The sequence below is a fragment of the Lissotriton helveticus genome, chromosome 4_1 (genome assembly GCF_964261635.1).
Source record: "Lissotriton helveticus chromosome 4_1, aLisHel1.1, whole genome shotgun sequence".
NCBI lineage: Eukaryota > Metazoa > Chordata > Amphibia > Caudata > Salamandridae > Lissotriton > Lissotriton helveticus.
This window is the reverse complement of record NC_136063.1, coordinates 447026713-447050176: the sequence shown is the minus strand read 5'-3', so window position 1 is coordinate 447050176 and position 23464 is coordinate 447026713. Positions and strand designations below refer to the sequence as shown.

Below are 23464 nucleotides of genomic sequence, written 5' to 3'. Positions count from 1 at the left end.
CAGTATAACTACCTGGAAAAAGGCCATGGATAGGTGCATGTTGGCGGAGGTTGCTGTGTTCCAGGCAAGAGGTTGCCCGCAGAAGCATGAGAAGATCAGGGCTAGGTGGACCAAGCACAGGATTATTGATTTGACATTGATGGCGCAGCCAGCCACCCGGGACCCTATAGAACAGCTGGTGGTGAGCGATGTACTAGATTAAAGTGTTGGTGCTACAAAGACGTAGACAGGAATCTCTACGATATGTGCATATGTTTCTAAAGTATGTGTGGTGAGCGCTTGGGGGGCGGTGGGTGCGGTGTTTTCTTTAGTCTGATGTTCCGCAAACCTTAGGGGTGGGTAATGTACAGTACCTAGAGACCTTGCAGTATATATTTCAAATGCACTTTGCCTGCTGGGCTTCGCCCATAAGGTACTATTGAAAATCAATAAAATCTGTTGTTGGGAAAAAAAAAAGAGGCCACTCCAGAGATTTGGGAGGAGGGAGGACAGTGAAGAATCTGCAGTTAGATAGAGTATCCACCTAAAAGAGCGTTACCAAACCGAAGTAACTTATTTGTATGGTGGAGTATCCACCAGAAAGAGCTTTACCAAACAAAAGTAACTTATTCTTATGGTGGATACTTCTAATCACAGATTCCTCACCTCATTATAGATACCAAAGCAGTACCTCCCTTAGGTAAAGTGTCTGTGAAATGAACTCATAGCAAAAAGGTCTGGAAGGAATGCATGAGCAAATTGACCCTGCTGCCAGACCTGGGTGTCAATACAGCAGTGCTTCGTGATGTACACACTGATGCCCGTGTTGGAGCCGGGCAGATGACAAAGACCGGGACCCCCTCACACCAGTGAGGCAGAACCAGCCTTGGCCCTGGCGAAATAGGCTCTCAGGCCTTCCGGAGGCTGCTTCTCAGCAAACGCATGACAGATCAAAATACAGAAAACTATATATAGCTGGACAAAGTTCTCTTTTGCACAGCCTTCCCTCTCTTTGCCCTAGAGAACCCCCTAAAAGTGAATTGTCCACTCAATAGTGTTTTATTCAATCGAATTAGAAGCTTTGGGGTCAAACTGATGAAGCCTCTCCTACTATTTCAAGGGGCAAATTGTAGCAAAGAGCACTGTTAGAGTAATGCTATACCAACATGGAAGAAGTCATGATTTTTGGTATGAAAGGCTGCAGCTCACTCGCATGATTTGCTAACATGCTCACAATGAGGAGAATAGTGTTCAAAGTCAGGCGACAAAGCAAACAACTATGCATAGACTTCAAGGGATTGCACATAAGAAATGTCAAATCAAGTTAAGGTTCCACTGTGGGATCACAAACGGTTTGTGAGGTACTATGTGTCAAACCTCTAAGAAAGCGCTTCCCAAAAGTTGATTTAAGCAAGGACAGTTGTTCTGGTAAGCGTAGAAAGGCCAAACGAGCTGATGATAACCTTTTCCAGTGCCCACTGCAATGCCTAACTGAGATAGCAACAAAACAAAAACAAAAAAAGAACACACAGTTTTCATTGTAAGGGGTTACTGCCCTGGGGTTACAAACCTATCACAGTGCCCAGAAGACAGAAACTTTGTGGGTGGGCATCTGGCAGTGAGGATGACATCGCCAACTTCAAAGGTCACAAGCTGCTATTGCTCAATCTCCGTGCCTGGAGGTGTACATTGGACAGATTCGATGGCGAATTCTGCATTGGCTACTGGGACAGAAGGTGCGCTCAAAGCGGTAACTTGATCCGAAGGCAGATGCTTAAGCTCGGAAGCATTGGGGAACCACACTCTCCTTGGCCTGGGCGTGCTTCATCTTTTTTAGAACATGGGACAGGAGAGATAGTGGCAAGAAAGCGTACAGGAGTCCCTTGCTCCATTCTAGCTGAGTGTATCCCCTAACAAATGGTCTGGTGTAAACCCTGAAGCACAAAATTGTTGACAGTGCGTGTTCAGGAGGGTAGCAAAATGATCTAGCCAGGGTTCCCTGCACCACCTCAAGATGTAGGTGCCACTCGGGATCTATCAGGGAAAGTCTGCTCAGCTCATCCGTTATGACATTCAAGGATCCTGACAATTGGTTTGCTACCAGAGAGATGCCACAGCTCACCAGCCACCTCCAGAGACACAAGGCGCCCTAGAAAAGGACCCAGAACTCCACTCTGCTCTGATTGTTGCATTCCTGCATTCCCGCGTAAACCGTGAGAACCTATACCAGCCTTCCATTGATAGATGGCAGGAAGGCCTTATGGATCAGATGAATGGCCCTTAGCTCCAGAAGGTTGATGGGGAACAGGCTTTATACAGGAGGCCAAGGTCCCAATCTCTATCTACCCCAAGTGACAACCCCATTCCATCTGCGATGCATCCGTCACTATTGTGAGCTTTGATGGGGAAGGAGGAGTGGCCAGCCACAGGACAGATTGTGATCGGTCAGCCATAACTACAGATCTCAAGCAATCTCCTCCATGACCCGTATTGTGTTGGAAAGGCAGCTTTGATGGTGGGGCGAATGGAATTTCAGGTTTCACTGCAGGGTGCGGATGTCCCACTTGGTGGAGGTGGCAAGGAGGATGCACAAAACCAACCGACCAAGAGGCCTCAGAGACATCTATACATGTCCCCAGGATCACGCCTGAAACTTTGAAATCATAGGCCGGATGTCCTGGATTTGTTGCTTCGGTGAGAAAGCCCTGATCTTCACCATGTCCCGAATCGTCCCACTGAATAGAAGGCTCTGTGAGAAAATCAGGTGGGACTTCAGCTCGTTGATGGTGAAACCCAACGCTGTCAACCATTTTGTTATCTGTAGGTGGCCCATCACTGACTGCAGTGAGTTCAATTTAGTACAAAGGTATATACCCAGGCCTAAAGTTATAAAAACAACCAAGGCTATTCAACAACCAAAATATATATATGTGAACACACAAAATGACAAACTTTGCTGATATTTAAGAATTTAATTCGAATGATAAAACAATCAATCAAGTACATATAAATATAACAAAACTGATATATTAAATACACATGATACAGTAAAAAGTGTTATTTTCTTGATCAATTCCTTAAAAAAGACATTTGTTCTGATAGGTGTGCAGGATTACAGATATGGTCATCCCAGATATTGTTGGGAGGGCTGTTTATCTCAACGCGTTTCGACACGTAATTGTGTCTTCATCAGGAAAATATTTATACAGCCAATTATCTAAAGAGAACAAAACATATTTTTAGATTTTCAAAACATTTAAAACTGTGTGTTGAGAGACAAAGCAAAATATAATTACATAGCCTGGTTGAAAGATAAAAGTTATTTCATAATGCTGAAGTTTAGATTTCTTGCATCTTGACAATAGTTCAAGGAAAACAATCTCTATATATATATATATCTCCTTAGTATTCGATATTTCCATATATGATTCTTACAAATATATTTGATATAGTCGATCAATACATTCAATTGCATCTTATCGTTGTTTTGTTTAGAAGCATCCTTATGTACGAATTGGAAAAAGAAAGAAAGAAGAAGAGAAGCAAGAATAATAAAGTTTACGGGATCAAGATTGCTCTAATTTCTTCTATAAGTGGAATGTTTTCTCCTATTCTAATTTTTAGTGGAGTCAAAATCGTATCATGCAGAGACACTACGGGCAGCTATTCTTGACCAATGCTTGTTCATAATCGAAATGCGGTTTAAGTATACATATGTGTCGATGTAGTCTCAAAAATAAGCACCTCGTGCATATGTACCCAGTTATATTCTATATTTACTATGAAAAACCAGTTTGTTTCCAATCGTCTAACTATCAGTTTAAAACATCTTACCTAGACTATCTTTTTCTGCTTTTTAACAGGTTCAGAACGATGAGAGTGAGGCACCTTTCTTTCCCTTGATATTCAATCTTGGTATGTGAAACCTATAGAAAGAGACAGGATCCTAGCTTCAAGTTAATCATTAACAAAAGATTAGTGAGAAAGCCTTAATTTGCATAAACTCGTTCTGTCATCTCGCTCTGTATTTTACATAGTCGCGTGTTACCTGAGTTTGGCGGTTTCACTGCGTACATCCCACTCTTCGTTTCAGACGGTTAATACATGATATGCTCTTTAAAAACGAATATTCTGAAACAGAGGTGGAGATACAGGCTTAGTTGAAAAGCCTCTCTTTTTTATAATTGGATTCATTGTTTTTTATATACGAGCGTGGTTTCTAATTTTAAAAGCCACTTCAGATTAAATTTTCTGTTCTATCTGAAAAACATTTATTTATTGTACATTTTATTAAAAAGACGCTGGCTAGAGAAATCCAATAATATGTCGATTCCTTATTTACCACTCCAAAAAGTCCCTAAGACATAAAACATTACTCTTGTCGGTAGTTCATATATATGCGGCATAATTTTACCTTATTCGATTATTGTATCAGCGCTATATTTCCTTAGCGTCATAAGCATTTAGTTAACTGAAAGCGCCAGCACGAGACTTCGCGTGTAGATTAAAGTCGTCTCTTTAGATCACAGCAATTCTAAGAAGACATAATCATTGAGGTTATATTATTGCGGAGTAGTGTTATGTTTCTTTTAGTCATTCTATAAATGAAGCAAATTTATACCTATGTCACTACGTGGGATTAATAAAACCTGTCTGTTCAGCTTCACGAGCAGGTAAAAGAATGAAGCAGTATTTTCTTGCTCTATGGCCTCCCAGTTCTTCTTAGCTTCCTGATTACTAAGCGTGTTCTCATTAAAATGGAGCTTACAAGCTGCAAGACAAAAGAGTGCAATCAGGCTGTTAACTGGTTTCCCTAGGTTCGATATTGTTTAGCGTTTAGAGAGGGAATAAACATTTAAGTTCTTCCTATTTCCAAAGTCTTACCGGTAAGGTTGACGACAGACTCCTATCTCACGACGACTCGGCTGGTGCAAAAGAAATGAAGGGTTTTGTGATTTGCTTTCTCATTGGTACTTATACCAAACAAGTTAGGTGTCATCTCAATAGATACACGCCCACATTTAAAGCTAGAGTGTATATGAGATGGATATGTTTTGGTCGACTTTTAAAAAAAAAAATATTTTGACTCCAATATAAGGGCTTAACTACTCATATCAGTCATTCTATCCTTACGAAGGTTCTAAAAGTTTACCAACTGATAGAATATGGTAAACTTTATCTTTAATGAGCGATAATATTTGTTTTCTTTTTAATATATATTGCAGTATACATGTCTTTGTAACTTTGTATATTTTATCCATTTTTATATGATTGCATTCTCCCAGGGTAACTCATGGTTAAGGCCATGTTTGAATGTTCCAAGGGTAAAAATCCAATATACCTCTTTTTTTTCTTATTTTGTCTCCACCTTTACTGTTAGGTATGTGGATTTTTTCCAGTATTCGCCATTTTAATTTGTCATGCGAATGTTTGTACTCTGTGAAGTGGCTTACTAGGGGTGCTGTCAGTTTCCTTGTTCTTATTGCTGACCTGTGTTCTGTCAGTCTTGTCTTTATTGCTCGTGACGTCTCACCCACATAGCCAAGATGGCAGGGACATGTGATTAAATATATAACATTTTGGGTGTTGCATGTCCATAGCTCTTTAGCTTGAATGTTGATATTATTAAACATTAAGTTTTCTCCCGTAATGATGCTGTTACATGACTTGCATGAACCGCAACGAGAGGTTCCTTTTGCTATGCCATTATCAGTAATTGATCTCTGTATAAAAGGAGGGTTATCTGTTCTTTGGATATGTCTCGAATGTACAATTTGATCTTTAAGATTCTTATTCCGCTTGTGGGCATAAAGAGGTTTAGCTATTTTTTGTTGATTTTCGTTCAAATTCAATAGGTGCCAATTGGAATTTATTCTTTGTCTGACTGTAGAGTCCGGGGTGGAATGTTTTGTAACACAGACTAACGTCGAGTTTGTTTTTTGTTTTTGTGAATGTAAAAGCGCATCTCGATCGTAAAATCTGGCCCTCTTATAGGCCTCTCTAACTAAACGGCGAGGGTAACCTCTCTGGATAAATTTTTCTTTCATGCTTTCAGACTGATTATCATAATCTTTGAGGTTAGTACAATTACGTCTTACCCTTAGAAATTGTGAAAAGGGTATGCTGTCTTTCTGGCATTTGGGGTGATAGCTCTTAAAATGTAGTAGTGTGTTCCTCACTGTAGGTTTTGTGTATAGATCCACTTCCAGTAGTCCTTCGTTGTTTTTTATATAGATATCCAGAAACTCAACTCTTGTTGTACTGGTATGGGCGGTGAATCGGAGATTGTTATCAGCCAGATTCAACCAAAGGAGAAATTCTCCCAAAGTCTGTTCCCCGTCGGTCCATACAAAAAAGATGTCATCTATGTATCGGTACCAATGGGAAACAGGCTCAAAGAAAGGGGCCACTTCATTGAAGATGCATTGATCCTCAAATGCAGTCATATAGATGTTCGCTATTGAGGGGGCCATAGAAGCCCCCATACTGACTCCCTTAGTTTGTAGTAACAAATTTTCTCCAAATTCGAAGACGTTTTCATGTAAAACAAGTGTTAAACAATCCTTAATGAAAGTTTTTGAACAGGGTATTTGATGTTTATCAATAAACCACATTGTTGTTTCAATTGCTCCTGTTTGGGGGATGTTGCTATATAGCGACTCAATATCTAGGGTCACTAAGATATCTCTTTGTTCATTAAAGGGCAGTGTTTCTACTTTAGTAATGATCGCAGCCGTATCTTTTATGTATGATGGAGACAAAGAAATATAGGGACGAAGAATATTATCCAAATACTTAGAGACTGCTTCAAGGGGTGTCCCTATCGTAGATCCCATCGGGCGATATGGGGGGTTATCCTGATTTTTATGGATCTTAGGTAACCCATAAATACAAGAAGTTTTCTTGTCAGATTTATTTAGGAATTCAAATTCTTTTTTGTTAATGATCCCTTCCTCATGTGCTTTTGCTGTTAGCCTGTTTATAGTTTTAATTATCCTTTCTGTAGGATTTAATCTGATTCTTTTATAGAAAGTTTGATCATTTAACATTTTAAGCATGTTGGTCTCATAAGTGGTGCTATCTATTAAGACTATTCCACCCCCTTTATCGCTGCTTTTCACAGTCACTGCGTTATCATTTTTGAATTTGGTCAACGAGTTATGTTCTTCCTTAGTTATGTTGTATTTCGGTTTAGGGATAAATTTGAGTGCCTGATCTAATTTTTTTATAACTGCCTTTTCAAAAACTGCTATTTCAGCACCCACCTGGTCTAAAGACGGAGTGAATGTGGATGGCAAAGCCACTATGTTTGATGCTGTGTCAACCAATTCAATGGGGTCACTATCTAAAAAGAATTTTTTTAATCTAATCTTCCGAAAAAAAGAATGGAGGTCCTGATATAACTCAAATACATTAACATTGGCATGAGGGACAAAAGATAACCCTTTAGTTAATAGGGAGAGATCAGCAGGGGCTAGAGTACGTGAGGATAGATTGAATATTGGGATTACATCCCGTTCCTCCAATATTGTTTGTTCCTGGTTTCTAGATATTGTTGAGGTTCCTGGGCATATTGATGGTTCTGGTAATTGCCCCTTGTCGTGTTTTGGAACCTGACCCTTTGGCGTCCTCTTCTCCCCCCACGTTGTCCTAAAAAAGGCTGGCGGTTGTTTCTTTGGCCATTTCTGGGGTCGAATGGTCTTTCATCCTGGTAACCCATGCTACTCTCACCATCTGATTCAGCATCTGAAGAGTCAGAGAAGGTGTTAATCTTATGTTGAGAATTGTAATTATATGGTCCTGATTGAGTGTCTGCTTTATAAAAGCCGTCTACAGTATATGGATAGGTCCGTTCCAGAGTGTAAAACCTTTTATCTTTTGTAAATTTGTCATCCTTTCTTTTTCTAAGATAATCTGAAAATGATGCAATATCATTTTTTATGGCTTCTAGTTGTTTATTGGCATCCTCAACTGTAGTCGACTTCTTGATTTTATCTTCTAGTTCCTCTATTTCTTTTCTTATCTCTGCTGATATTTCTTTGGATGTTCATATTATTAAGATCATAAGATCTCTGGAGCAGCGACTCGCAATCATGCTCCATTTGATGAGAAAAGATTTAATATCCACAAAAAGGCCCGGGATGTTTCTGATTCTAAGCCCTAACGACAAGGGGCAATTACCAGAACCATCAATATGCCCAGGAACCTCAACAATATCTAGAAACCAGGAACAAACAATATCGGAGGAACGGGATGTAATCCCAATATTCAATCTATCCTCACGTACTCTAGCCCCTGCTGATCTCTCCCTATTAACTAAAGGGTTATCTTTTGTCCCTCATGCCAATGTTAATGTATTTGAGTTATATCAGGACCTCCATTCTTTTTTTCGGAAGATTAGATTAAAAAAATTCTTTTTAGATAGTGACCCCATTGAATTGGTTGACACAGCATCAAACATAGTGGCTTTGCCATCCACATTCACTCCGTCTTTAGACCAGGTGGGTGCTGAAATAGCAGTTTTTGAAAAGGCAGTTATAAAAAAATTAGATCAGGCACTCAAATTTATCCCTAAACCGAAATACAACATAACTAAGGAAGAACATAACTCGTTGACCAAATTCAAAAATGATAACGCAGTGACTGTGAAAAGCAGCGATAAAGGGGGTGGAATAGTCTTAATAGATAGCACCACTTATGAGACCAACATGCTTAAAATGTTAAATGATCAAACTTTCTATAAAAGAATCAGATTAAATCCTACAGAAAGGATAATTAAAACTATAAACAGGCTAACAGCAAAAGCACATGAGGAAGGGATCATTAACAAAAAAGAATTTGAATTCCTAAATAAATCTGACAAGAAAACTTCTTGTATTTATGGGTTACCTAAGATCCATAAAAATCAGGATAACCCCCCATATCGCCCGATGGGATCTACGATAGGGACACCCCTTGAAGCAGTCTCTAAGTATTTGGATAATATTCTTCGTCCCTATATTTCTTTGTCTCCATCATACATAAAAGATACGGCTGCGATCATTACTAAAGTAGAAACACTGCCCTTTAATGAACAAAGAGATATCTTAGTGACCCTAGATATTGAGTCGCTATATAGCAACATCCCCCAAACAGGAGCAATTGAAACAACAATGTGGTTTATTGATAAACATCAAATACCCTGTTCAAAAACTTTAATTAAGGATTGTTTAACACTTGTTTTACATGAAAACTTCTTCGAATTTGGAGAAAATTTGTTCCTACAAACTAAGGGAGTCAGTATGGGGGCTTCTATGGCCCACTCAATAGCAAACATCTATATGACTGCATTTGAGGATCAATGCATCTTCAATGAAGTGGCCCCTTTCTTTGAGTCTGTTTCCCATTGGTACCGATACATAGATGACATCTTTTTTGTATGGACCGACGGGGAACAGACTTTGGGAGAATTTCTCCTTTGGTTGAATCTGGCTGATAACAATCTCCGATTCACCGCCCATACCAGTACAACAAGAGTTGAGTTTCTGGATATCTATATAAAAAATAACGAAGGACTACTGGAAGTGGATCTATACACAAAACCTACAGTGAGAAACACACTACTACATTTTAAGAGCTATCACACCAAATGCCAGAAAGACAGCATACCCTTTTCACAATTTCTAAGGGTAAGACGTAATTGTACTAACCTCAAAGATTATGATAATCAGTCTGAAAGTATGAAAGAAAAATTTATCCAGAGAGGTTACCCTCGCCGTTTAGTTAGAGAGGCCTATAAGAGGGCCAGATTTTACGATCGAGATGCGCTTTTACATTCACAAAAACAAAAAACAAACTCGACGTTAGTCTGTGTTACAAAACATTCCACCCTGGACTCTACAGTCAGACAAATAATAAATTCCAATTGGCACCTATTGAATTTGAACGAAAATCAACAAAAAATAGCTAAACCTCTTTATGCCCACAAGCGGAATAAGAATCTTAAAGATCAAATTGTACATTCGAGACATATCCAAAGAACAGATAACCCTCCTTTCATACAGAGATCAATTACTGATAATGGCATAGCAAAAGGAACCTCTCGTTGCGGTTCATGCAAGTCATGTAACAGCATCATTACGGGAGAAAACTTAATGTTTAATAATATCAACATTCAAGCTAAAGAGCTATGGACATGCAACACCCAAAATGTTATATATTTAATCACATGTCCCTGCCATCTTGGCTATGTGGGTGAGACGTCACGAGCAATAAAGACAAGACTGACAGTACACAGGTCAGCAATAAGGACAAGGAAACTGACAGCACCCCTAGTAAGCCACTTCACAGAGTACAAACATTCGCATGACGAATTAAAATGGCGAATACTGGAAAAAATCCACATACCTAACAGTAAAGGTGGAGACAAAATAAGAAAAAAGAAAGAGGTATATTGGATTTTTACCCTTGGAACATTCAAACATGGCCTTAACCATGAGTTACCCTGGGAGAATGCAATCATATAAAAATGGATAAAATATACAAAGTTACAAAGACATGTATACTGCAATATATATTAAAAAGAAAACAAATATTATCGCTCATTAAAGATAAAGTTTACCATATTCTATCAGTTGGTAAACTTTTAGAACCTTCGTAAGGATAGAATGACTGATATGAGTAGTTAAGCCCTTATATTGGAGTCAAAATAAAAAAAATTAAAAAAGTCGACCAAAACATATCCATCTCATATACACTCTAGCTTTAAATGTGGGCGTGTATCTATTGAGATGACACCGAACTTGTTTGGTATAAGTACCAATGAGAAAGCAAATCACAAAACCCTTCATTTCTTTTGCACCAGCCGAGTCGTCGTGAGATAGGAGTCTGTCGTCAACCTTACCGGTAAGACTTTGGAAATAGGAAGAACTTAAATGTTCATTCCCTCTCTAAACGCTAAACAATATCGAACCTAGGGAAACCAGTTAACAGCCTGATTGCACTCTTTTGTCTTGCAGCTTGTAAGCTCCATTTTAACGAGAACACGCTTAGTAATCAGGAAGCTAAGAAGAACTGGGAGGCCATAGAGCAAGAAAATACTGCTTCATTCTTTTACCTGCTCGTGAAGCTGAACAGACAGGTTTTATTAATCCCACGTAGTGACATAGGTATAAATTTGCTTCATTTATAGAATGACTAAAAGAAACATAACACTACTCCGCAATAATATAACCTCAATGATTATGTCTTCTTAGAATTGCTGTGATCTAAAGAGACGACTTTAATCTACACGCGAAGTCTCGTGCTGGCGCTTTCAGTTAACTAAATGCTTATGACGCTAAGGAAATATAGCGCTGATACAATAATCGAATAAGGTAAAATTATGCCGCATATATATGAACTACCGACAAGAGTAATGTTTTATGTCTTAGGGACTTTTTGGAGTGGTAAATAAGGAATCGACATATTATTGGAATTCTCTAGCCAGCGTCTTTTTAATAAAATGTACAATAAATAAATGTTTTTCAGATAGGATGGGATGTACGCAGTGAAACCGCCAAACTCAGGTAACACGCGACTATGTAAAATACAGAGCGAGATGACAGAACGAGTTTATGCAAATTAAGGCTTTCTCACTAATCTTTTGTTAATGATTAACTTGAAGCTAGGATCCCGTCTCTTTCTATAGGTTTCACATACCAAGATTGAATATCAAGGGAAAGAAATGTGCCTCACTCTCCGCTCTCATCGTTCTGAACCTGTTAAAAAGCAGAAAAAGATAGTTTAGGTAAGATGTTTTAAACTGATAGTTAGACGATTGGAAACAAACTGGTTTTTCATAGTAAATATAGAATATAACTGGGTACATATGCACGAGGTGCTTATTTTTGAGACTACATCGACACATATGTATACTTAAACCGCATTTCGATTATGAACAAGCATTGGTCAAGAATAGCTGCCCGTAGTGTCTCTGCATGATACGATTTTGACTCCACTAAAAATTAGAATAGGAGAAAACATTCCACTTATAGAAGAAATTAGAGCAATCTTGATCCCGTAAACTTTATTATTCTTGCTTCTCTTCTTCTTTTTCTTTTTCCAATTCGTACATAAGGATGCTTCTAAACAAAACAACGATAAGATGCAATTGAATGTATTGATCGACTATATCAAATATATTTGTAAGAATCATATATGGAAATATCGAATACTAAGGAGATATATATATATATAGAGATTGTTTTCCTTGAACTATTGTCAAGATGCAAGAAATCTAAACTTCAGCATTATGAAATAACTTTTATCTTTCAACCAGGCTATGTAATTATATTTTGCTTTGTCTCTCAACACACAGTTTTAAATGTTTTGAAAATCTAAAAATATGTTTTGTTCTCTTTAGATAATTGGCTGTATAAATATTTTCCTGATGAAGACACAATTACGTGTCGAAACGCGTTGAGATAAACAGCCCTCCCAATAATATCTGGGATGACCATATCTGTAATCCTGCACACCTATCAGAACAAATGTCTTTTTTAAGGAATTGATCAAGAAAATAACACTTTTTACTGTATCATGTGTATTTAATATATCAGTTTTGTTATATTTATATGTACTTGATTGATTGTTTTATCATTCGAATTAAATTCTTAAATATCAGCAAAGTTTGTCATTTTGTGTGTTCACATATATATATTTTGGTTGTTGAATAGCCTTGGTTGTTTTTATAACTTTAGGCCTGGGTATATACCTTTGTACTGAACAATTTCCCTGTCCCAGGATTTTTATCCTTACCAGGGGGTCCCTGATATACTACGTGAGTTCAATTTAACCAGCTAGTCTTGGAAGTACACGAATATAGGGACTCCCCACCTATGAAGATGGGAAGCAACCACTCCCATCACTTTTGCAAACAGCAGAGGGGCTCAGGTAAGGCCAAATGTGAGCACAGCAAACAAAGTGCTCCTAGCCCACATGGAAGCACAGGTATCACCTGTAGGACTGCAGGATGGATAGATGAAAATACAAGGCCAGCTAGTCCAAGAACCCCATCTAGTCACGCAGGTCCAGAGCAGAACAATCTAAGCCAACCTGAGCATTCTGAACTTGTCCTTTTCCAGAGAGGGTGTGAAGGGGCCAGAAATCCCCATAGGTCTGAGGCCCCTGCCCTTTTTTGCAAGTAACACTCCCTCGTATCTCCAAGTATGGTACCTTCTCTATTGCACCGTTGGCAAGCAACATGAAACGTCCTGTAGCAAGATCAACAGATGGGCTACATACCCAAAGGCGTGTCTGGCTAACCCCAATGTGCAAACTACTGGGCACTAATAGAAGTTCTGAAGCCGAAAGGCTGATATGTACCAGTACTTTGCCATTTATTTCAATAGCAGTAGCTAAATATCTAGGATGGGTGTGGGTTTTAAGGCAGAACTCAAAACGGGGATAGTGGATTGCTTGCTTTTGCACAGTATTTGTCTATCGTCAAATCTTGGCCCTTTGTTGATTGATTGTAATATGATTTTAATAGTTTTAACCTCAGATTATATGATTTTATTCATTGTAATCAATTTGAATGAAATTTAAAACCCTTCCATTTGCTTGAACTATGTACATTTGAATCAAATTATGTCGATCACGTTGTTTTTAATTTAGCTCTATGTAATTCTGGAACTCTGTGTGCATTATGTATGTTTTGTCATGCTTTTATGAGTTTTCTCGAATAAAGCTATTTGAAATCGAATCGATCGATGGGCTACACACACTCGAGCTGGGACTGGAGGAATATGGGGGGGGAGGGGGAGAATAAGTGGTACAGTGTCGGCTGTTCGACAATTTGTAAAACCCATCTGTCAGATGTGATGAATCGCCAACTAGGTATGTGCTCTATTCTGCCTCCAACTGAGAGGGAATGCGCCAGTAAGGGCGAACTAAAGAGGCTTGGTAGCTGTAGTAGCAGATGAAGAGGAGTTAGAGGACTGGTGCCTGCAAGCTGTCTACCAGCATCAAATTGGTGGCCTCGAAAGGACTGGGCTGTCTCGTGTATCAAAGACTGAGAAGGCCGTCTGCCTATATGACAGGCCACAAGAAGAGTCCCTGAATTTCTCGAACTGGTGGGAAAATTGTCTCGCGTGTGTCAGTAGCCCTATTGGACATGCCATACTTCTGCCGTTCTTGAATCGTTCTAGAGCAGAGACCCATCAAACAGCATTTCCATTACTGACTTGCACATCACTGGGAAAACCAGTTGGCCTCATCTGTTGGTGTCTATGAATGAAAACACTCGTCCCATCAGTCCTTCCAACTGCGGTGTCCAGGCCAGTGTGGATCACATACTTTGCTGCATCCTGTTCTTCATGTATCATCTGAGCAGCAAGATCTTACTGGCCATATTCTTAAGGGTGTGTGTTTATCGGCCCAACAGACAAAAAGTACTTACAGAACGCAGTTCCGAGCTAGCAGAGGAAAACATGCATTTGCCAACTGTATCAAACAGTTTGGATTTCCTCTCCGAAGAAGTCGGTAATTAATTAGGGTTCATCTTAGTTGAGACCTGAACAATAGGGCTCTATGAAGTGGGATGCTTGGTAAGAAAATCCAGTTGGCCACCCATCTGTACACAGGGAGTAAAAACATGGTTTTGACTGATCATCTCTGTGAAAGAATCATCAAATGGGAATAAGAGCTCCGATGTAGCCTGCCTGGCTGTAGGATTTCTGTCAACACATTGCTCCTCGTCTCAACAGAGGGCACTGGAATTCTTGTACCTCAGCTGCCCTCCAAAGCACTACTGAAATAGAGGTCCTTTCTTTCATTAGTAGCCCATTTGGTGAGTCACGTTCTGTTTCAGAGATGGTATCAAACCCACGGGAATTTTGTAAGTCATTGTTTAAGGTATTGTCAATATAGTTAGGGGGGAGCAGGCCATCCCCCTCAACATTATCATCAGTACCCTGGTGTGCACCCTGCTCTGGCCTTCGAGTCAAAGAGAACATGTTTTTAGGTAGGTGTGAGGAGGCGAAGACACCAGGTTGCAGTGAGATTGTACAACAACTAGATGCGCTTTTGTCATTTTGTAGCTGGAAACCAGTCCAGTTCAGGCCAAAGTCAGTTCTCGGTTAGACATGGGCATCAACAACGGCACTGGATTCTCAACTGTCACAGGTGGGCTTTGTACCTGCATCGAAATGGTGGGGACCGACATGGATCTTGGAGCCGGAGTGGAGGTCTACACCGGCATTGGTACAGGCCCGGTAATGGGTGCAGAGGGAACTAAAATCATAAGAAGTGGCCAGTCAGCAGCTGGAGGTACATGCGGTTCTGTGGAGCCCGTAAAGCGTGGCAGGGGAACAGAAAACACACTGAAAAGCTGCTGCATGGCCTCTATGAAAGCCACCACCTGCTGCAGCACCAATAACAGCCCAGGGAATTCTGGGCACGTTGTATTCAACTGAGGGATCAGCTCCAGTTGGAGACGTTAGTAATGGCGTTCTGGAAGTTGGATCTGGTGGTGGCGGGGTCTTCTGTGAAGAGAGGATGAGTTGTGTTGCCTGCGAAGGAGATGATGTTGAGTCCATGGGTGCAGACAATGTCTGCTAGTGGAGTCATGTAGGCTTTGAACAAGGTGGGGGAGCAGCATTGGGGGACGCAGCAGATGATGCTCTCGGCTTGGAGGGAAAGGGCAGTGGACAGATTCTCTGGGGGCATCAATGAGGAAAGAGGTGATCCACTTGAGGGCGTCTCCCTGGACTTCGATGTGGTGGAGTCTTCTAATGAGGGTGTGGTGGGAGACTGTGTCGGAGCACTGCTACAAAACTCTCCAGATCAAGTCTGGCACCTGGGATAGTCTAGTATAGTTTACATCCGAACCCAATATCATTTATTTTCCTGCTCAAATCAATCTTTTTATTGATTTTAAGAAAGTATAGAACGAACAGCAGGAGTAACAAGGGTACGATAAGGGAAGTATACCGATAGCATATCAATGGCATATGAAGAGCAACATATTCACTAGCCCCTACATGTGACAGTTGGCCTTGCCAAGGTTTTGCCCTGGCAGGTTTTAGTTTGGTTTTGAATGTGTTGTTTGCGAGGAGTGACATTTATGTTCGCTAATGTTCATCAGAATTTGAAATGGGTGTGAAAATGCACATGCCATTTTTTGTGGGTGTGCAATAATATCTACTTTTAATTTTGCTAACAAAAATCTATTGCTCACAAGCATTCACAGGCATATAAAGCTCTAGTGCATGCGCATCTAACACTCTTCTGCTTAATAACTCACAAACTGAAGGACAAATATTCACCAAAACAAGAAAAGGCACCAAATGCAGCCAATACATGCCTGCAAAATGTAGTGAAATTCTGAGGTTTTTTAGCTCCTGGTGCACAGAGTTGCCTTTGACGAGTCCCATTGGTTTTTTAATGGAAAAGTCACTTGATTGAGACCCCCCCTTAGAACATTTGACCCCTTTAGCCATTCTGCATTGTATTTGACATGCGTTTGACCAATGTGTATCGTATTTGACCAATTTGCATCGTATTTGACATGCTGATGTGGTGACCTTTGACCGCAGTGTCCCTCATGCTTGCCCCAAATTAGTCAAGGTGGGCCGAGGGGTACAGGTATTACAGGTGTAAAATTTTTATTTATTGACGGATGAAGTGTCACCCTTAAATATAGAAGCGTGTGCATTAGGGTATTACAGAAAGGGTAGCCTTCCATGTAATATTCGAAAGCACTGTGAGACAAAGTTAGACTGTATCTCTCACACCTACACGTCAAGAGCAAAAGACGGCTTTCATTATAGGACTACCAAAATGTCTGCCAACACTAAGGAGATCTTACTGCAGATTACTGGTTTTCTCACCTCATCCCCATCACACACTCATACAGGAAGACAACCCCTTCCCTCTGATGAGGTCGAAGATGCACTGTGAGGTACGGATCCACAACCACAGCTACCACCGGCAGCCCAGCCTTGTTGTACGTCCATTGGTGAGACTGAGGGGGGTGTGGCAGGACTAAGGAATCTGGAGAACAGAAAGAGAAAACAATTCCAGTTACACAGTTCTAAACAACATGTGGTCCTGGGTTCCACAGTCTACAAGCAAACACCAGGTTAGTGTTCTAACACATGAGAAAATTCTGATCCAACATAATTTATAAATACATCTGTGCCATGGTGATGCTACGCTTGCGAAAACTCAAAGTCTCCCTATATGTCTGCAAGCAAAATTAAAATATGGTCATAAATGCACCAGGAATGCTGGAAAAATACGGGCTAGCACTAGAGTATAGGTATTCAGGAGCAAGTGTGAGTACATACAGAAAACTCAAGCGAGCATCTGAAGTTTAGGATTAAGGAGCTGAATTAATTTTTGTTTGTATGAAAAATCAACAAAAGTTCGTTTGATGACCACAAGCAAGTCTATAGCCAATGGCAAAGAAGGCAATGATATTCAGAACATACTAGCCAAGTGTGGTCTACTACCAGTTGAGATGATGCCATTTGAAGGCAATAGTGGGTGACATGTAAGACCAACTGTGTGAATTACTTTGCTTATGCTGTTTGTACTGGCCTAATATTAGGCTCGCGTATTTTTATCAACAGTTCTCTTGCTTGCTGTCTTCTTTATTGTGCCATTCAGATGCAAAGGTCTAACCAAGAGCGCAGTTAAACATAAAATTCTCAGCCTCACTGGGAGCTCAAGGTGAGAGACTCATAGGAAAGCTATGGTAACCTTCAAATACATAAACATAATAACGGATAAAGAAGTCATCTTTACACTCTCTAAAATAACGTTTCGGTGCCCACCACCTATCAAACTGATAGTTCTCCAATACAATTTTAAATAATGTCATCTTAGTTTAAATCCACCGCGAACCCCCAATTAAATATCATCAGGCTAGAATTCTCTGGTCCACAAAGTGGATGTTTCTCTATGAAAACGCATACAAAGTCAGAATATATCAGACATGACATGGGGAGAAGAAATGGGCTGCTGATGTTGATATTGGGTTTTGACCTTCCTTCCACCCTTTTGAAAAGCGCTCTTGATATCCTTCGGGATCTTGTTCGCGCTATATAAAACTTTATAAATATAAATAAATAAATTAAGATGAACATTCTCTGCCATCAAAAAGTCTGACAGCCAATCACTGGGCATGTTTTTGAAGCATCCTCCATGGCCTTTCCCCATTATGTTGTAGCTCTGACATTGCTACTGGCACAGCAGAGGCGCGGACAGGAAGATGGCAAGGACTGGGAGGTATTCTCTGAATCACGCTGAATCACACTGGGACTTGCCTGATCTACTTCTCAAAGTACTGTTTGTTTTACTAAAAAAGTTAGATATAAATAAAAACGCTTTTTAATGACCATTGTCTAACTTCATCCTCAAATATAACATCCCCTTTAAATGTGCCTCCCGAAAATCGTATAGGTCCTGTTTATCTGCTTCTTAACTCTGTGCAGCATCTCCAATGTTTAGGTTTGTTTAAAAAAAACTGCAAATTTCAATTTGGCAGTCATATATGAACTCTTACTTGGAGCGTTTGGGTCATGGCGCGGTTTACACACTTGAGAATCTTTGCCGACATTTTCTTTCGTGCTCGGCTTGCAGACATTTTTGAATGGGATAGGGGATGGTTTCATGGCTGGCTGCGATAACATAGGAGAAGTAGTGACGCTGGAATGAAAACACCTTCCACTGCGGTAATCCTCGGTGGAAATCTTGCCCATCACTTCAATCTCTTTTCCACCAATCACCAATGTTTGGGCATCTTCAAGACTTTCCAGGTCCTTGGACTTGTATCCAGAACCTAAAAAAACAGAAGCAAAACGTTTTACAATACAAAAAAGCTGTCATAAAACCTCCATTTGAGTCAAGTTCATAGTGTTAATTTACAATTTGTACAAATAGTTTGATATCGATATTTCTGCTGGATACGTTATCGTCCCTGTGATAACCAGCATCCTCCTGGTGCCAGACCAGATCAGTAATTTTTTCTCCAGCAATAGCTCTCCAACTAAGCCAGGTAGCACCACTCCGCTTCAACCATAGCCACATTTGCCTGGATGTACCATGTATATATGACGTGACTGGTGCAAGCCCAGTTTTTTATTTTTATTTGGCAAAGTTTTTTTATTGATTCTATCCAGCAGACGATTTTACTCTTGCATTTTTCAATTGTTTCCTCCTTATATTTGCCGTTCTCCTTGCCAACTTGGCGAGACTTGGATTTGCGTTCCAAGATCTTTTTGTGATCCTTGTCCAACTTCAGTCTGGTGATCACCACCTTGCTAGGGTGAATTTAAACTTGGACAGTTGTTCCATTGGCCTTTTCACGCTGTACACGCTGAACGTAGATTACGTACTTTTTTCTGTAAACCTGAACTACTTTGCCATTCTGCTGACCTTTGTAGTGTCCCAATACGACCTGGACCTCATCATCCTTGCGGATTGGCATGGAATGGACATTGTACTTTTGTCTCAACTCCTTGGACAGAGGAGAGGACATTATCTTCCTGCGCACATGGGACGGCGCATTGAAGTGTCTCTTGTGGTTCTTGCTGCGGTCAGAGGTTACAAAGGGACTGAACTTCATGATAGCCAGCTGCACACCGACAATGGCCACCAGAATAGAGATGCAAGCATTAGTTCATAGAATTGTCCTAAACTGCATGCAGGTACACAGAAAGGAATAGAGAAAGCAGTAACAAGAGGGACAATTAAAGCATATGATATATTTGTAATCATTGGATCTGATTAATCACAGCACTTACTCATAAGGGGCGGAGGGAGAGTGATGGAATCTGCATAAATATTTAGTGTCCATCAGAAATATTGTCAACAAAGGTGAGTAACATATTCTTCTAATAGATCCTTCTTGCCAAAGATCGTCTACCTTATGAAAATGTCCCAGAGAAATGCCCTCCAGGAGGTGGTGTGGAGGTGTTTTTATTAGCCAATGAAGTCATACAACACAGCCTGGTAAAGTTTATGTCAAACGGTGTCCCAGATGTTTCACAAGAGATTGGTCTCACTTAGTTGGGAGATAGGCTCAGAGAGTAGTCTGGGGATCCCGGAGGGTGAGGGTACGCACCTCCACCAAGGTCAAGGCGAATGGGGTCTGTGTAACGGCTCTGATGGACACCGGGGCCAGCCAGACCAAGGTAGTGGAAAGAGTGGTTTCCCCAGACCAGCACACTGGTCAGATGTGCACGATAACTCTGGGGTAGGGCAGGTCCTTGTCTGCCCCATGGCCCTGGTATCCCTAGAGTGGGGGTGGGGGGAGTGACACAGACAAGGGTCATCGTTAGTCCCCTGATGTCCACAGACTGCCTTCTGGGAAATTAGTTGCCCCTGGTGTTTAGACAGTTGCGAAGGGCATCTGCTTAATGCCCATGACTGGCATAACTTACAGGACCGCTTCTCCAAAACCGAAGGTACACAGGCCCAGATGGAGGGGGAGGAAGGACTCACCCCTTGCTCCTGCTCAGCCTCAGGATACAGATCCTTCTCAGGCTACCACCCATGAACCACTGAGAAGGAGAGTGGAACAAGAGTGCCTCATATCTGGGGTGGTTGTACCAAACTCTTAGAAACCACAGAGGACCCTGGATGGACTGGGGCCTGGCTCATGACATCGACAGCTATCAGTGGCCTCTGTTGGTTGCTGTCCTTATGGGCAGGGTTTTCCTTGGGTAGGACACAGAAGTCTGACCCAAGGGGTGGAATGGACCATATGCCTTTGTTGGCCATTATGGTGCAGTCTGCCTACTGGGATACATCTGTGAGCAAGTTAAGGTTAGGTGCTCCACAGATGTGTTCTACAGGTGAGAAGAAGGGTTCCCCAAGGGTCAGTTCAGTGGCTCAGGAGACTCCAGACAGAGGGATCCAACTGAATTCAGATGGATTTAGAAATGATCAGTGCCTCTGCGGTAGATGGCCACAGTCCACATTCTATCGGCTAAGCAGATAAGCCCATCAAGGTATTGATTTGTCAACCCTGGCTTCAAGCCAGAGGGGGGTCATGCTGGATCTAGCCCTCTCTGCAGGATCTTCCCCCAAACATTTTGCCTTTTCCCCTCAATTTTATGCTGAATTCGTTTTTGTTGGCCTTTTTCATTGTGAATGTAACCACTGCTTACCAGTGCTAAAGTGCTTGCGCTCTCTCCCTTGAACATGGTAAAATTGGTTTATAACCGATTGGCATGTTTAATTTACTTATAAGTCCATTGTAGAGTAGTATACCATATACCCAGGGCATTTAAACTAAATGCTACTAGTGGGCCTGCTGCACCTGTTGTGCCACGCACTAAAGAACCCCTTAAAATAGGTCCCAGGACTGCCATTGCAGCCTGAATATAGTTTTATTATTCTCATTAACACAAAGAAATCGTACTATCGACTTTAAATTACTGTTCACATTATTTAACCACACAAGAACAACTAAAGAAACAAGCATTTGCAATGCAATAGGTCTCGTATTTGCAAAAGTTTGAGCTAATGGCATTGTAAATTTATGTGTTTTGAAAATCCGCAAGCGGGGCGTAAACACACACTTTGTACTTACGGGAAGCAAAGCTGGCAGTATCTGCGCCTCTTAACTGCCAGTCTTGCTTCTCGTAAGCAAGGACTAGAAGAACAAAGTGCGTGTTTATACACCGATTGCAAGTTTTCAAAACACATAAATTAAAGGCATTTTCATTTATAATGCCAAAAGCTCAAACTCGTGCAGATGCGAGACCTATTGCATTGCAAATGCTTGTATAGGACTTGTGCCCTGCTCTTAACGTGATGGTTGCAGTCTCCCCCTGAAACAGAGGTGTTACGACCCACAAATTTGACAGTGGTGAGTTTGCGAGAGGTGAGTGAATCTGTGACACTCCATCAATGTGAGGCAATCTAGCGTTCGGGGAGTAAATTTAAATGGCAAGCTAATGAGGAGCGGCCAGGGAGTGACAGATGGACAGACACATGCCTTCATTTATTCTTTGCCTGCACACAGGTACCAAGATTCATAAAGGTTTTGCTGTGAGTTTGTGTGTCAGTGTACTCTGGACTGAGTAAGCCCAGAGTACTCCAGGAGTGGATTTGATGCAGCACACAACAGCCTACTCTAATGTCAGGAGACCTCTCACTGCCTCCAGGAGCTGCATGAACAGCAGATGCGGGGACAGTTTACCTCAGGGCGCTGCGTGAATGGCAATAGTAATTTCCTCGCATCCGAACCTCCCATTCTCTCGACAGTCCCTGCCGTGCTCCCTGAAAAGACGAAAGTTGGATCCGATCGAGAGATGCCCATTAATACCTACTGACCCTTTACACGTCGCATGTTGATTCTCTGCAGCCCATTGAAGTATGTTTGAGAGAATTAAGCAGATTGTGAGGCAGGATCAGGTTGTGCTCATTGGCAGCACTCCTCATTGCTCATTCGTGAGATGCCCTTCCGAATATTGTATGTGTGACCCGAGTCCACGCAGTCCACAGGGTGTGCTACATGCGCTGTCCTTAGGCTTTGAGTGAGTTTCCACCTCCGCTCTTCTTATTCTATAAAGATCCAGCTTCTGGTGTTTTGTGGCGAGTCTTTGAAAACATGCGTTAGTCTTTGAATAAGGTGAAGTAAACTAGCAGCGCCACCAGTAGATGGCGCTAAATTACAAGGAAAGGCTTGAACAACTGTTTTGTTTCTTAGTGGATGTGTGGAGTTTGTTTTGTCCGCAGCACTTAACATCATGCACCGTTCATGCACAAACTGCCTTCCCGGGCAGTCGGTATAAAAACAAGCACTAAGCAAGGCAACGGCGGAAGGGAAATGAAAGTTTGTTAGTCACTCCCGGCAATATCAGCTGACTATGGGCGGCACAAGGGGGCTTCGGAGGATGGGGGGAGCTGCAGGTGTCCTTGGTTTGCTTGCGCAGGACGGTGGGGGTCAGGCATGGAGCTATTGGGGGGTTGGTTCTGGGCAGTCGAGGTGCGGGGGGTGAGGTGGAGACATGCGGGCAGTCGCTGAGGCGCATTTTAAAATGCTGTTGTGTTGTGCGAGCGCGCGTGCCTGCTTGCGCTACACAGGGAGTTGCCTCTCATGGGAGACAAGAGATGGGCACGCGCAAGAGACGGACTGGAAATGAGCCCTATGCACGTGAACATCTCCTGTTCATGCGCGCTTCCACATTACCAGTCCGTCTCTTGCGCGTGCCCATCTCTTGTCTCGCATGGGAGGCAACTCCGTAACAATAGTTCTCGCTGGCGACAGCGCTTCGCGCTGCATCACCAGGCTCGACCTAAAAACTGGATAAAGAATGAGAAAAAGCATTAGTCAAGGATTAACCCATCAGCCTGATGTGATCAGGCAAAAAATGTTATCACTCAGAGTGCAAGAACCCCAATTGCTAAAATCAGCTGACCCGTTTCCCCATGATATATGCTGAAGTGAGAGGAAGCAAAATGTGAATGACAGTTTAATAGACCAGTGGATAAAGACAGCTGGCCAGAG

General features: G+C 41.4%; 1 protein-coding gene and 1 pseudogene across 4 annotated transcripts in view; both read right to left on the bottom strand.

Annotated features, from left to right (window-relative positions):
• RAD54B (RAD54 homolog B) overlaps positions 1 to 23464 on the bottom strand; it is a 608133-nt gene that overhangs the window by 257913 nt on the left and 326756 nt on the right. For all 4 annotated transcript variants that reach the window (XM_078687026.1, XM_078687028.1, XM_078687027.1 and 1 more), the window contains 2 exons: positions 18509 to 18784; positions 16830 to 16992 (listed from right to left, as the gene is read on the bottom strand). In XM_078687026.1, the coding sequence (XP_078543152.1) occupies positions 16830 to 16992; positions 18509 to 18784 (439 nt within the window). The remainder of the gene's footprint in view (positions 1 to 16829; positions 16993 to 18508; positions 18785 to 23464) is intronic.
• On the bottom strand, positions 18992 to 19580 carry LOC144826814 (large ribosomal subunit protein uL24 pseudogene; annotated as a pseudogene).